The sequence below is a fragment of the Cetorhinus maximus genome, chromosome 18, assembly GCF_964194155.1.
Source record: "Cetorhinus maximus chromosome 18, sCetMax3.hap1.1, whole genome shotgun sequence".
Taxonomy (NCBI): domain Eukaryota; kingdom Metazoa; phylum Chordata; class Chondrichthyes; order Lamniformes; family Cetorhinidae; genus Cetorhinus; species Cetorhinus maximus.
In genome coordinates, this window is record NC_135896.1 from 98,961,008 (window position 1) to 98,974,259 (window position 13,252).

At 41.8% G+C, this 13,252-nt stretch overlaps 1 protein-coding gene across 1 annotated transcript in view; it reads left to right on the forward strand.

Moving 5' to 3' along the window:
* Positions 1-13,252, forward strand: part of dph6 (diphthamine biosynthesis 6) — a 240,268-nt gene that overhangs the window by 209,752 nt on the left and 17,264 nt on the right. The window contains exon 14 of the mRNA XM_078563270.1: positions 8,110-8,506. Within this exon, the coding sequence (XP_078419396.1) occupies positions 8,110-8,506 (397 nt within the window). The remainder of the gene's footprint in view (positions 1-8,109; positions 8,507-13,252) is intronic.

Consider the following 13,252-nt stretch of genomic DNA (forward strand, 5'->3'; position numbering starts at 1 on the left):
CTCCACCTAATCCAGAAGAAGTGTGCATTGTCCTTCCTTAACAAAGGAGGTACTCACAGTACTCTGCCGCCTCTTGCCACCACACCTCCAACCTCAGAGTAGGGCAAGGGCAGCAATGGCTGTGAAGGGGACCATAGTCCTGAATTTCTTCCCTTTGGGATCCTTTAGACTGAAGCAGTCTAAACATCTGTCACATCTCCCTGTTTGTCATTCGCTGATGCATCAGAGAGATGGCCGATGCTCTTGATGTGAGGAGAGGGAAGGTTATTGCTTTCTTCCTAAACAGAAGCAGGCAGGGGTGTACGTGGCTTCCCCATGGTGCAGAGTCCTATCGACTGCATATGAGCTGAGATGTACCACAACCACAAAGGCTACCACTGGCTGAGTGCGCAGTTGATGTGCAACATAGCTCAGATATCATGCTGCTGAATGCCTGTTATCCAGGCAACAATCATGATGCTTTTATTCTGTGCCAGTCTGCTGTGCCTTAAGTATTTAAGCCACCACATCAAACCAGAAGTTGGCTGCTGGGCGTAAGGGCAGGAGTAGGCTGTTCAGCCTGTGGAGTCTGCTCCATCATTCAGTTAGATCATGGCTGATGATCTACCTCAATGCCACTTTCCCATGCTATCCCCATACCCCTTGATGTCGTTAGTATCCAGAAATCTATTGATTTCCGTCTGGAGCATGCTCAATGATTGAGCTTTCGCAACCCTCTGGATAGAGATTCCAAAGATTCACCACCTTCTGAGTGAAGAAATTCCTCCTCATCTTAGCCTTAAGTGAATTGACCCATATACTGAGACTGTGTCCCCCTGTTTCTAGATTCACCAGCCAGGGAAAACATCCTCTCTACACCTACCCCGTTCATGCCCTGTAAGAATTTTGTATGTTTCGATGAGATTACCTCTAAAGATTACTTCTAAAGCCTAGAGAATACAGGCCAAGTTTCCTCAACCCCTCCCCATAAGACAATCTCGCCATCCCAGGGCTTAGTTTAGTGAACCTCCGTTGCACTCCCTCTATGGCAAGTATATCATTCCTTAGATAAAGAGGCCAAAGCTATACACAGTACTCCAGGTGCAGTCTCACTAAGGCGCTATACAATTGCAGCAAAACATCTTTACTCCTGTACTTAAAAATCCCCATGTGATGAAGACCAACATACCATTTGCTTTCCTAATTGCTTGCTGCACCTGCATGCTAGCTTTTAGTGCCTCATGAACAAGGACATCCAGGTCCCTTTGGACATCAACACTTCCTAACCTCTTACCAATTTCTGGTTTTTTTTTACCAAAGTGGAGAACTTCACGCTTATTCATATTATATTCCATCTGCCATTTTCTTGCTCATTCTCTTGGCCTGTTCAGTTCCCTTGAAGCCTCCTTGCATCCTCCTCACATTTTTATGAGTAGGAAAAAGGAAACCCTTAAATTAAATAGAAATAGACTTTTTCTCTTAACCACATTTCCCGCCTGGTCTTACACTTCCTCTTTTCAAAGTTGCTGCTGGGGGAAAATTAATCAAAAATGGACTTGGCCAAGTTAGTAATAAGGGATGTTAGGAATTCCTGAGCATATATTAAACTGCATAGCATTCCAAGGTAGGACACTAAGCTATTGATTTGTGTCATAGTCCCTGAACTGATTCATTTCTCCATATAACCCCTGGATAAAACCCAATAATTCCACCCTCAGGAAATTCCACCCTCAGGAATAACTTAGAAAATTCTTAGCCTTAACTTTTCAAAGATATATTCTATGAAATTTCACCATCAGCAGAAGCTTGATTAAAAGATCTTATTAATATCAAAGCCCTGTCTTTAATGCCAGAAAACAGAATGTTGTTTGATTTCTGTTCCATTTAGAACAGCTGATGACAGTATCAGATGGTTTCCTCAAGCAAACTCCAGCATCTGCACAGCATTTATTCTTTTTACTTTCTTGGGCAATAACCCACTAACTATATATCTTGTAAAGTATGGTTTTCTTGCTGATTATTGAAATGAGGCATCTGGGAAGTTTTTATCTGCTTCATATTCGCGGTGATGTAGGGCTGCGCTGACGGGCTACAATGTGAAATACCGAACACTTAGTCCTAGAGCCTTCCACTAGGTAATCTTTCAGGAGGGTAGATAGATCAATCATTTAAACCTTTCATGAAGGTTAGGCAGTGCATTAGCCCATCAAGCCAGGCCAAATAGCCCATCAGTGTTGAAGTCTTAAGAGTAATGCCTTCTCATGGAAAAAATTCACACTTTATTGGTCAAAAATAAATGCCATCTTACTGTCTTCAGATAGAATGGCATTTGTCAGATACTGGGGCACATTTTCTGCTTTACCACCTGCCAAGTGACCTGGCCAAAGGTGTTGGGCAGAATTACAACAAGTAGGTGATCCACTCTGTCAGGTTATTGCCCAGATGGCAGTATCAAAAATGACCCCCTTTGTCTTGAAATGATAGATATACTTTCAGTTGTGATAAAATAACTTTGATCAATTTTGATAAATTAGAGAGTCATAGAGTCATTTACAACACAGAAGGAGGCTATTCAGCCCATCAAGTCTATACCAGCTCTCTGTGGAGCAATGCAGTCAGTCCTATTCCCCCATCCTATCCCCGTAGCCCTGCAAGTATATTTCCTTCAAGTGCCCATCCAATCTCCTTTTGAAATCATTGATTGGCTGTGCGATTGGCTGTGCTTCCATCACCCTCATAAGCAGTGAGGTGCAGGTCATTACCACTTGCTGCATAAAGAAGATCTTCCTTAGCTGTTGTGAGATGCTAATTAAACGTGTGCCTGACTTTGCATCGCATTCTATCCTGGCCTCACATTGTGTTTGGTGATAAGAACGTATGAATTAGAAGCAGAAGCAGGCCACTCAGCCCCTCAAGCCTGCTCTACTGTACAGTATGGCTGATCTTCAACCTCAGTCACACCTTCCTATGTTATCCCCATGTCACTTGATTCCCTTAAACAGCTGGACATTGGTCATGTTGTCCCCGTTTGTAACCTTGACCAATGTAGGCAATACCAGGTGAATCTTAGTAGCTGCCAAGCCGAGATTGAAAAATTGTATTCATTTGGACTTTGAAAAATAATCTGATGCAAGGTTGTGCTTTATTGGCAGCCACCGTTGTCAAGTTTGAGTCCGCAGGCTACCTGTCATCGTAATTGGTTTGCTGCATTTTCATCAATTCTCAGTCAGATGGCAACATCATAACCTGAGAAAGCGGACACTTTCACTTGAATCCTGCCTCCTGCTGGCTAGCCTTTGAACAGCATGAGTGGAGATATCCCTGACTCTGTCTGCCAAGTTCATTTAGCTGGAGGACAATCGTGGTGTAGTTTGACTTGCCCAGGGGAGAAGCAATTGCTGAATTGCAAAACATTAAAATTGATGGAAAACATCAGAAACCGTCCCTGACTTTTGTTAGACATTTTTCCGAAAAAGGACATTTTGAAAAACTTTTTAAAACCGCATTAGTTTACTTTCTTATTAACGTTGGTCTTTCCCACAGAAATCCACTTTTTAAAATAAAACGGTTTCGAAAAAATTTCACTCGGGGCGGGGGCTGCACCGTGTTTTAAAATATTTTCTCCAGTCTATAGAATACGGTTAATGCTGGCAGAGGACCAGTCTGTTTAAGTGGAAGGATATTGACATTAAAACCTGTGACAGGTTGAATAAAAAAAAATAGAAAAGTTTACAGTGTATGAATGGGTTGACCTGGAAGTTGTGGAAATGTTTTCGAGCTGCACCTCAGCACCTTGGGCCAGTCGAATGGCCTTTAAGCTTGAGCGAGCTTGGTTCTTTCCAGCACATAGCTCTAATTTTCATCTTTTCAAACTGTTTTCTACCACTTGGAGTAAAATTAGTATTGACAAGGATAGAATTTGTCTCCTGAAGGAGAAGTGCCTGCCCGTGTAAGTGCTAATGCAACATTTGTCTGTCGGTAACTTTACACTTTACACCGCTTCCATGCCATACCTAATATACCAAGAGCAAACTGCTCTCTGTGAAATGTTATTGTGTCTGAAGTGCTAGCAATTTGAGACAAAATTATTTCTATTTTTTTTTGCCATCCCTCACACAAGGATACTTGTGTGATTGTTTGCTGTTGATATACAATTAGTCTCTCCTAACGTTTAATCCACAAGTGATGGTGATTTTCATTTAAACAGTACACTACAATCAAGCCGCAATGTATTTCACTGTGGAAAAATGCTGTGGGCGTTCTTTGCAGTAATTTAGTAGCTGAGTTGCGAAATGGAGTATGTGTAACCTATTATTATGCACCACTCACAAAGTGCAAGTGGATGAAAATTGATCCTGTCAGTTGAAAGAGGGATAAGTGTTGTGCCCTTACTGATGGGTATGCAGCTTTCTCTTTGCTTGGTAATTTGTTGATTTCGTTCTTGCCCCATTTTAAGACAGCAAGTGGGAAAGCGATTTTCAAAGGCTGGTCCAATTTTTGTTGAGGGTCACATTTAGGTCCCTTGCTGCGATGTCACTGTAGTTAACACTTGTTTTAAAATGCTCGACTATTAGATTAAAGCTTTTACAAGGAAAGATTGCATGTGAAGTGGTTTGAGATGAAAAATTTAATGAAATTTACCGTGGTGAGATGTGAAGTCCTTTTCGTGATTCGAGAGATCCAAATGTGAACATTCTTCATTAGTGTTGCAGTATTGGTGCTATATGATATACAATTCTGGTTACTTCCATTATGCTGAAATAAACTTAAAGAGTATTAAACATGGCTTAGACTTTTGTGTTTGCCTGTCAGTTTAATGGTAATTTTTTAAAAAACCCAGATTAAATCCATTCCCCTACATGTAAAGAAAATATTAATATGTGACCTTTTACCACCTCATGATATTGCTTTTCATCTGAAGAGAAAAAGGCTTGGCAAACAACAATAGTTAACTTTTAAGACAGGACATGTAAGAAAAGCTCACACCTGTTTCACATTGGTTCAAATGTTATAGAATTAAAGAATACCTCCAACGAAGGTTGAACAAACCATAAATAAAGCTGTAAGAAAGGCACCAATGAACATGCGGAAGTGAGAATTAAGAACTGACGAGCTGCAATTTCAAAATTACTCCAGTTAAAGATAAACAGCTTGGAGCTTGCACAGCTTTGCCAGACCTTTTTCTATTCCTCTTTCGCAGCCAGGCCAGCATTTAATACCCTTCAGAAGGTGGCCGTGAGCCGTTCTTATGAACCAGTGCAGTCCGTGTGGTGGAGGTGCTCCCGCAGTGCTGTTAGGTAGGCAATTTCAGACTTTTGGCCCCGCGGTGATGAAGTGTCAAAAGTTGAGAAGACCCTGGAAGAGGCCACTGGAGGTCTCTCCAAAAAGTTAAGTTTTGCTGTGTTGTTTTTCAGACTTTTGTGCAACCAGGAGGAATACGCCTGGTCCTCTGGACCCCGCAAAAGCTTCCTGTTCACCCTGCCCTTTCTCGTGCTGTCTGGCATCTCTGCCCTCCCCCTCCTGCCCCTCCCCACCCCCGCCAACTCCTCTCCCTCCCCCACCTTATGTAGAAGTGGAGGTAGGACCAGATGTTACTGTTACTGTCTTGCCTAATTGCCCTTCATAAGATCATAAGAAATAGGAGCAGGAGTAGGCCATTCAGCCCATCGAGCCTGCTCTGCCATTCAGTGAGATCATGGCCGTTCTGACTAGAGCCTTAACTCCACTTTCCTGCCTCCCTCTCCATTATCTTTGTCTCCCCTGTCAATCAAAAATCTGTCTAACTCAGCCTTGAATATATTCAATGACCCAGCCTCCACTGCTCTCTAGGGAAGAGAATTCCAAACGCTGGTGACTCTGAGAGAAGAAATTCCTCCTCACCTCCATCTTAAATGGGAGACCTTTGTTTTAAACTGTCTTCCCTAGTTCTGGACTCCCCTTTGAGGGGAAACATCCTCTCAGCGTCGACCCTGTCAAGTCCCCTCAGAATCTTATATGTTTCAATAAGATCACTTCTCATTCTTCTAAACTCCAATGTGTATAGGCCCAACTTACTCAACCTTTCAGCCTAGTGAACTTTCTCTGAACTGCTTCCAATGCAAGTATATCCCTCCTTAAGTAAGGAAACCAGTGCTATCCTTGGAAGCCAGAGAGGAATTTCCCAGCTTTTATTTTCCTAAATTGGTTGAAGTTTTTGTTTCTTCTGCCTCTCTCAGGAGATTATATGACTGATGGAGAGGCAGGCGGAGTCGATTTTAAACTCTACTTTTTTCTTAAAGGTGACGAGAAAGATCTCTTTGTAGCTGGAAGAACAGTAGTGTCAGCGGTGGAGGGTATATTTGGTGGTGCTAATCTAGATTGTTTTCTTTGAAAAATCCAGAAATGTCTTCAGTAGTTTGTGGTCGTTCATTCCAAATGACATCATTGGTTTGGCAATGCATCAATCGGTACATTCATTGTGTGACCCTCCTGTTAACATACCCAGCAGTAACATCCAAGGGTTCAACTCCCAAAGCAGTTCTACTGGTAAATTAACTTTGCTTCAGCCCTTGTATTTATCAGTAGACCCGATGATTGATACAAGATTAAGTTTATTACACAAAGAAGCTTCTGTATTTTAATAAAGTTTCATGTTCAGAGCTGAGGTAGTGGAACTCAGCCAGGTTGGCAGCAGAGCATTAGAATTGCCTTTGCTTTCCTGGGTTAGGGAAGGGAAAGTTGGCCAGCATTTCTGCTCCTCAGTCCCCGTCGTCAATCCCTGTGGCCATGGATGTGTGATAACCAAATGAGGGCAAGACTGTCGGGCTCAGTTTCAGTACCTCCCACAGTTGAATAGCATGCAGACACCCTGTCAATGCTGGCAAGTGGATAATGGTCACTTGAATGAGGTAGCAAAGACGCCTTTTATCTATAGAAGCATGCTCAATGTGATTTTATTTTTGTTTTAACCCTCAAAAATTAGATTCCATAGACTAAAATTAGCAGAGTGAGATCTGCTAAGGATTCTCAATGTGGGCAATTGGGTGTGTAACATGGGAAATTGGAGCCGCTACAAAGTGAAGGAAACACTCAAGTAACATTGGATTGTGGGAACTCCGCATTTGGTGTGGCTGTGGCTGGACCCAGGAATGTTTGTCACAGTCAAACCGTAAGATACTTCTGCCTCCATTTCTGCTGCTGCGCATCAGTTTGTCTGAACATCAACAAGATTGCATTGAGGTAAATGGCTCGAGGACAACAGGAGGTTGGAAACAATTAAATACTGGCAGCTATTTATTGATACTGCTACAATTATGAAATTCATGTTTAGATTATAAACCTAGAAAATAAAATTTAAATATGCAATCCTCACGTTTGTTTCTCATGAAAAAAGAGATGTTCTGATGCAATGTTATTTTCGCTTTTAAGAGCGATGATTGCACTTAGTGCATTTGTTTGCATTTTAATGATGGTTGGGAGACGTGCAAATGGTATTCCTCAAATGAACTTTCAGTTATCTTCGGAGATGAACCCGGCCCCATCACTATACTCCCCTGAATTAGAATTGATGTATTAAGTTCACATGGCTGCATTTGCCACAGGTAACTGCTACTTCTGTCATTGAGTCATGCTGATTTCTTAATTTTTTGACTTCTGCAAGCAGGACATATGTTTTAAGATTTGCTATATGGAAATGATGAGGGCAAGCATGGTACCGCAGAAACGATTGTGGGTCATATGTTGTACATTGCTCAGCTACTTGTCCAGTCCACCTCGATGGACCCATACACTGATTGAAAAGTAAACAACCTTGGGAATGAAAACAAAAAGCTAAAAGCTACTGCGGATGCTGGAAATCCAAAACAAAATAAAAACAGAATTACCTGGAAAAACTCAGCAAGTCTGGCAGCATCGGCGGAGAAGAAATCAGTCAACGTTTCGAGGGCTCGAAACGTTGACTGATTTCTTCTCCGCCGATGCTGCCAGACTTGCTGAGTTTTTCCAGGTAATTCTGTTTTTAACCTTGGGAATGGTTTGATTTCTAGTTTACAGATTGCAAGAGCCTTATAAAAATTCACAGTGATGCCCCAAACTTGTCAATTTATGTGGCATTCACTCATTTTCCTAATATATTTTCATTATGAATCACAGGATGAAGTTTATGGAGAGACGGAGGCTATTTCTGGCCTACTCATAGTAGCTGTGTTCCCTCATCTGCCGAAAGATGCTGCAGTGGAATGGCATGTCATTGCCCTAACAGATGATCCCTGTGAGAGAAAATCCTTCATCATAAATAAGAAGTCCGAAGATTATGTAATTGACTGTGAAGTGGTTATGTCAAGTTCGCTGTTAAGTGCTGCTATCTCATTGGCTGTAAGTCTTCTCTCACCATCAGTGACATCTTTAGATCTGAAGGACATACTGCAAGAACTAGCTGCTGTATTCCGGCAAGCAATGGACAAACTCCCTCAAGAAGTTAACCAGCTTCCTCTATGCTTCAAAACCTTCTATTGTGAAGACACCTTTGATCCCAGCTTTGTGCAAAGAGGTAAGGCTGTCTCATTGATAGAAGTTATAGTTTAGTTGAAAATATGTAAAACAATGTGATATTGTTGAACCATTGACTTTGAGACAAGAGTTCGAATCACAGGGTTGACTGACATTTTTGGATGGATATTTCCAAAAGGTGAATGCCATAACTAATGGCCAGATCACCATCATGGCCTCGCCTTTTTAAAACTCTGTAACCTCATCCATCCCTCCCAAACTGTCTTTTCATTTGACTCTGGCTCCTTGTGCATCCTTCCCCTCCTTTTGCCCCACTATTGGAAGCTGTACCTTCAGCTGCCTACACTCCACTTCCCTGGACTTCCCTTCCTAAACCTGTCTAAATCCTTCTCATTCTTTAACAAACTCCTTAAAACCCACCTCTCAGATAGAAGCTTTAAATCACTGCTTCTAATATCCCATCCCTTTCATTAACTTCATGTCCATTTATTTGACTTTGCCTCTACAAGGTGTTTTACGCCGTTTTTCTGTGTTTAGTGTACTATGTAACAGCGAGTTGTTAATGTATAAGGCGAGGGAAGGAAATTGGATTCCATATCGCTCAGGTATACACTCTGGATAGTCAAATCACCACATCAATGGCAACATCTAAGCTGGAATTTTTTATTTTCCTATCTTGAGGAATGTGATTTGGATGCAGTGGTAAAGTGGAAGTGGTGTCTTTGTTTTTTTTAAAGTTCAAGAGACATCAATCAATCAATAGACTTTTATTGTCCCAGCAGAAACATAAAAGAGAATGACATCAGCATAACAGCAACCAGTGTCACTGTATGCAGCGCCAACATCACAGCCAAGAAATAGAATAAAGAGATGGGAAAATAGAGCAAGAGTCTTAGGCCTTCTAGCTTCTTCCCCGGCACAGATACAGCCAATGGATACAAATGTGGCAATGTCCTCCAAAATGTCCCTGTATCAGGCATTGGTAGGTAATTGGGAATGGAGATGAGACAAAACGCAGAGTTTTGGGAAGCTCTCCAATCCCGAGTAGGTAAAGTCCATCAGCAGACACTTGAAATCCTGCTATTCCTCTGCTCCGGAAAGCTCCAGGCTGAGGAGATTGCTCGTTTTTGCTGAACTTTTTGTGAATATGCATTTGTTCAGCTGCTCGGGTGCCTTATAATCTAATGCTGAATTTGCACCTTTACGCAGAGTTCTATAATCTTTGAAACAATGAGACTGGTATATTAACCTAAGCAAATTTGCTACATGGTGTAGAGAAAACTCAGCTGGGAGCATTAAACAAGTTTTTTATGATGATATGGATGGGGAAACCCCATCCACAAAATTGACTCGGCATGTTCATAATCTGAGATTCAGTAATTCCTCAGGGCAAAAGTAGTCTTATGATGTCACCTTAATTCCAGGTCTTGTTGCAATATTTGGTGGGATGATAACAAGTAGCACGGCATCAAGTGGTTGCACCAGTGGTGGAGCTTGGGTTGGCCTGTACAGGGTGGGGGAGGGGCGGTGTTGTAATCAAGATTTGGCCAACATGGCAGTGAGGAGACTGAGTTGGGATATGCCAGTTTATCTCATTGGAAGGCAGAGCAGAGAACTGCATAGATTTGATGGCCAAACCTGGAGGAGAAGATGGGTGGCAGAAGAACCCGGGAACAAATTGGAGGTGGTTCGCCAAAGTTGGATTGGCTGACCTCAAAATGATTGGGGAACGGATCATGACCCCCAACTGCTCAGTTACTCAGAAAGTAGCCTCAAGTTTTCCCTTTCACCCATTTCCAACCAACAAACTATTGTGATTTGAAATGAAAAGCATATTGGATAACATGTTGAACATTTAGGTTTACTGAATGCCTCGCATTATTTTAATGTAGCACCTTTTACAACCTCAGGATGTCCCAAAATATTTTTCTTAATTTTGAAACGCATCCAAGCAGCAAGTTTCAGTAGAGATGGCATGAAATAACAACATTGGTCAAGACGTACAAGGCCCTTTGGCACTTCTGCTTTCATCCTTCTAGAATACCAACCCTTCCATCTCCCCATTACAACACCTTAAATAAGTTCAGTAACTCTTTCGAGTACGTTCACAGTTCTTGACTTTTTTTTTTCCGGGAGTGGGACATGAACCCACAACCTTCTGACTTAAAGGCGAGGGTGCTATGAACTGAGCCACAGCTGACACCTCATAAGTTCAGTAATGATGCCCTTGGCCGCACTTACTGGCAACCAATTCCAGCTGTTGTTCATTCCATACGTTAATTAGGAGAAAAGGTATTGTACCTGAAGCTTCTGATAGTGTGCAATTAGTACTATATTATGACCGGATACTCCCGTTGCCAAAACTGGACTAATAAGACCCACTGGTTCTTCTAACCTGCCCTGTAAAGTTATGCTGCTTTTGCATCACAGTAAACATTCCCAACCCACCCAGAGCCATTCCACAAGTCCACTTCCTTGAGGATAAGAAGAACTACATAAAATACATCTCAGTTTGAGGTGTATGGTACACATAAAAACAACCTAGCCCCTTAATTTTATAAAACATAATCAAATCACCCAAGTCTATTCTTATTTGTACCAATCTAGTGATCCACCTCTGAACTCTTTCCAAATTCTCAATATTCCCCACCATGTGAGGAGACCAAAAACATAATAAATAGTTGCAAGAGTAGGCCATTTGGCCCTTCAAAGCTACGCTCCCATTCAATAAGATAGCTGATCTTCTCCCTCAACTCCACCCTTCTGCACAATCCCCATATTCTTAATTTGTTTAGTACCCAAAAGGCAAACACCCTCTGTCTTTATGCTCAACTACTGAGCATAAGCTCTCTGCAGCAGAGAATTCCTAAAATTCACAACCATTTGAGCAAAGAACTTTATCTTCATCCGTGTCCTAAATTGCCAGCCCCTTATGCTGAGACCTAGGCTCCATGTTCTAGATTTCCCAGCCAGGGTAACATTTGCTCAGCATCTACCCTGCCAAACCCCTGAAGAATTTTATGTTCCGATTTGATCACTTCTCATTCTTCTAAACTGTAGGAAGTATAGTCCTAGTCTACTCGATCTCTCCTGATAGGACATGGGGAGATGTGTCCAGAGTGGTAATGTCACTGGGCTAGTAATCTAAAGGCCCGGGCTAATGCTTCAAATTCCATCATGGCAGCTGGTGGAAATTTAAATCCAATTAATTAATTCAAAAAATCTGGAATTGAAAGCTGGTCTCAGTAATGGTGACCATGAAATTATCATTGATTGTCATAAAAACCCACCTGGCTCACTAATGTCTTTTTAGGGAAGGAAATCTGCCAAATTTACCTGGTCTGGCCCTCATGGGGTTCCAGATCCACACCAACTCTTGGTTGACTCTTAACTGCCCCTTGAAATGTCCTAGCAAGTCACAGTTCAAGGGCAATTCGGAATGGGTAACAAATACTGACCTTGCCAGCGACACTCACACCCCACGAAACAATGAAGAAAAAAAATCCCAGCGTCCCAGGAGTCAGCCTAGTGAACGTTTGTGACACTCCCTCAAGGGGAAGTATATCCTTTCTTAGGTAAAAAGGCCAAAACTACACAAACTACTCCAGGTGTGGCCTCACCAATGCTCGGTATAATTGTAATAAAGCTTCTTTACTTTTATAGTCCAATCCCTTTGTAACAAAAGCTAAAATACCAATTGTCTTCCTTATTATTTGCTGTCCCTTCATGTTAACTTTCTGTGATTCATGTACAAGGACATCCAGGTCCCTCTGAATGCAAGCATTTCCTATTCTCTCGCCATTCCATTTTTTTTTGTTTTTCCTCCCAAAGTGGATAACTTCACACTTTTTCACATTGTATACTATCTGCCAAGTTCTTGCCCAATCACCCAACTTGTATGTATCCCTGTGCAGCCTCTTTGTGTCCTCTTTACCATTTACTTTCCCAGTAAACTTTGTATCATCAGCAAACTTCAATATGTTACACTCAGTCTCCTCATTTAAGTCATAAACATGGAATGGAAATAGCTGAGGGCCAAGTACTGATCCTTGCGATACCCTGCTAGTTACAGCCTGCCAACCTAACCTGTTCATTCCTACCCTGTTTTCTGTCCATTAACCAATCATCAATCCATTCCAATAAATTATCTCCAACCTCATGAGTCCTAATTTTGTGTGGCACCTTATCAAATGCTTTTTGAAAATCCAAAAACCACCGCATTCACTGGTTTCCTCTTATCCGTCTGACTAGTTACATCCTCAAAAACAATAACAGATTTGACACAATTTTCTTATCATAAATCTGTGTTGACACTCAGTGCCCTATTATATGCCCCTAATGATAGATTCTCGCTAACTGGCCTATAGTTCCCCATTTTCTCTCTTCCTCCTTTATTAAATTGCGGGGTTATGTTTTCTACCTTCCGACCCTTGAGAAACTGTTCTAGAGTCTAAAATATTCAGGAAGAGAAAACCCAATACATCTTCTGTTAAAACCCCAGGATGCAGGTCGCCAGATCCAGGGGATTTGGCACCACTTAGTCCCATTAATTTCTCCAGTACTATTTCTTTACTTATACTGATTTCTTTAAGCTCCCTGTTCTCACTAGACCCTTGATTCCACATTATTCCAGAATGTTTTTTCACTCTGTAGACATGAAGTTGTGAACAAACTGGACACATTATTTCAGCAGTGGCCTAACCAGGTTCCACACTCTAGAATCCTGTTTGCTTTAGCTGTGCCTTCCTCATAGCACCCAGATCTTTCTTTTGCTGCTGGCTTCAAT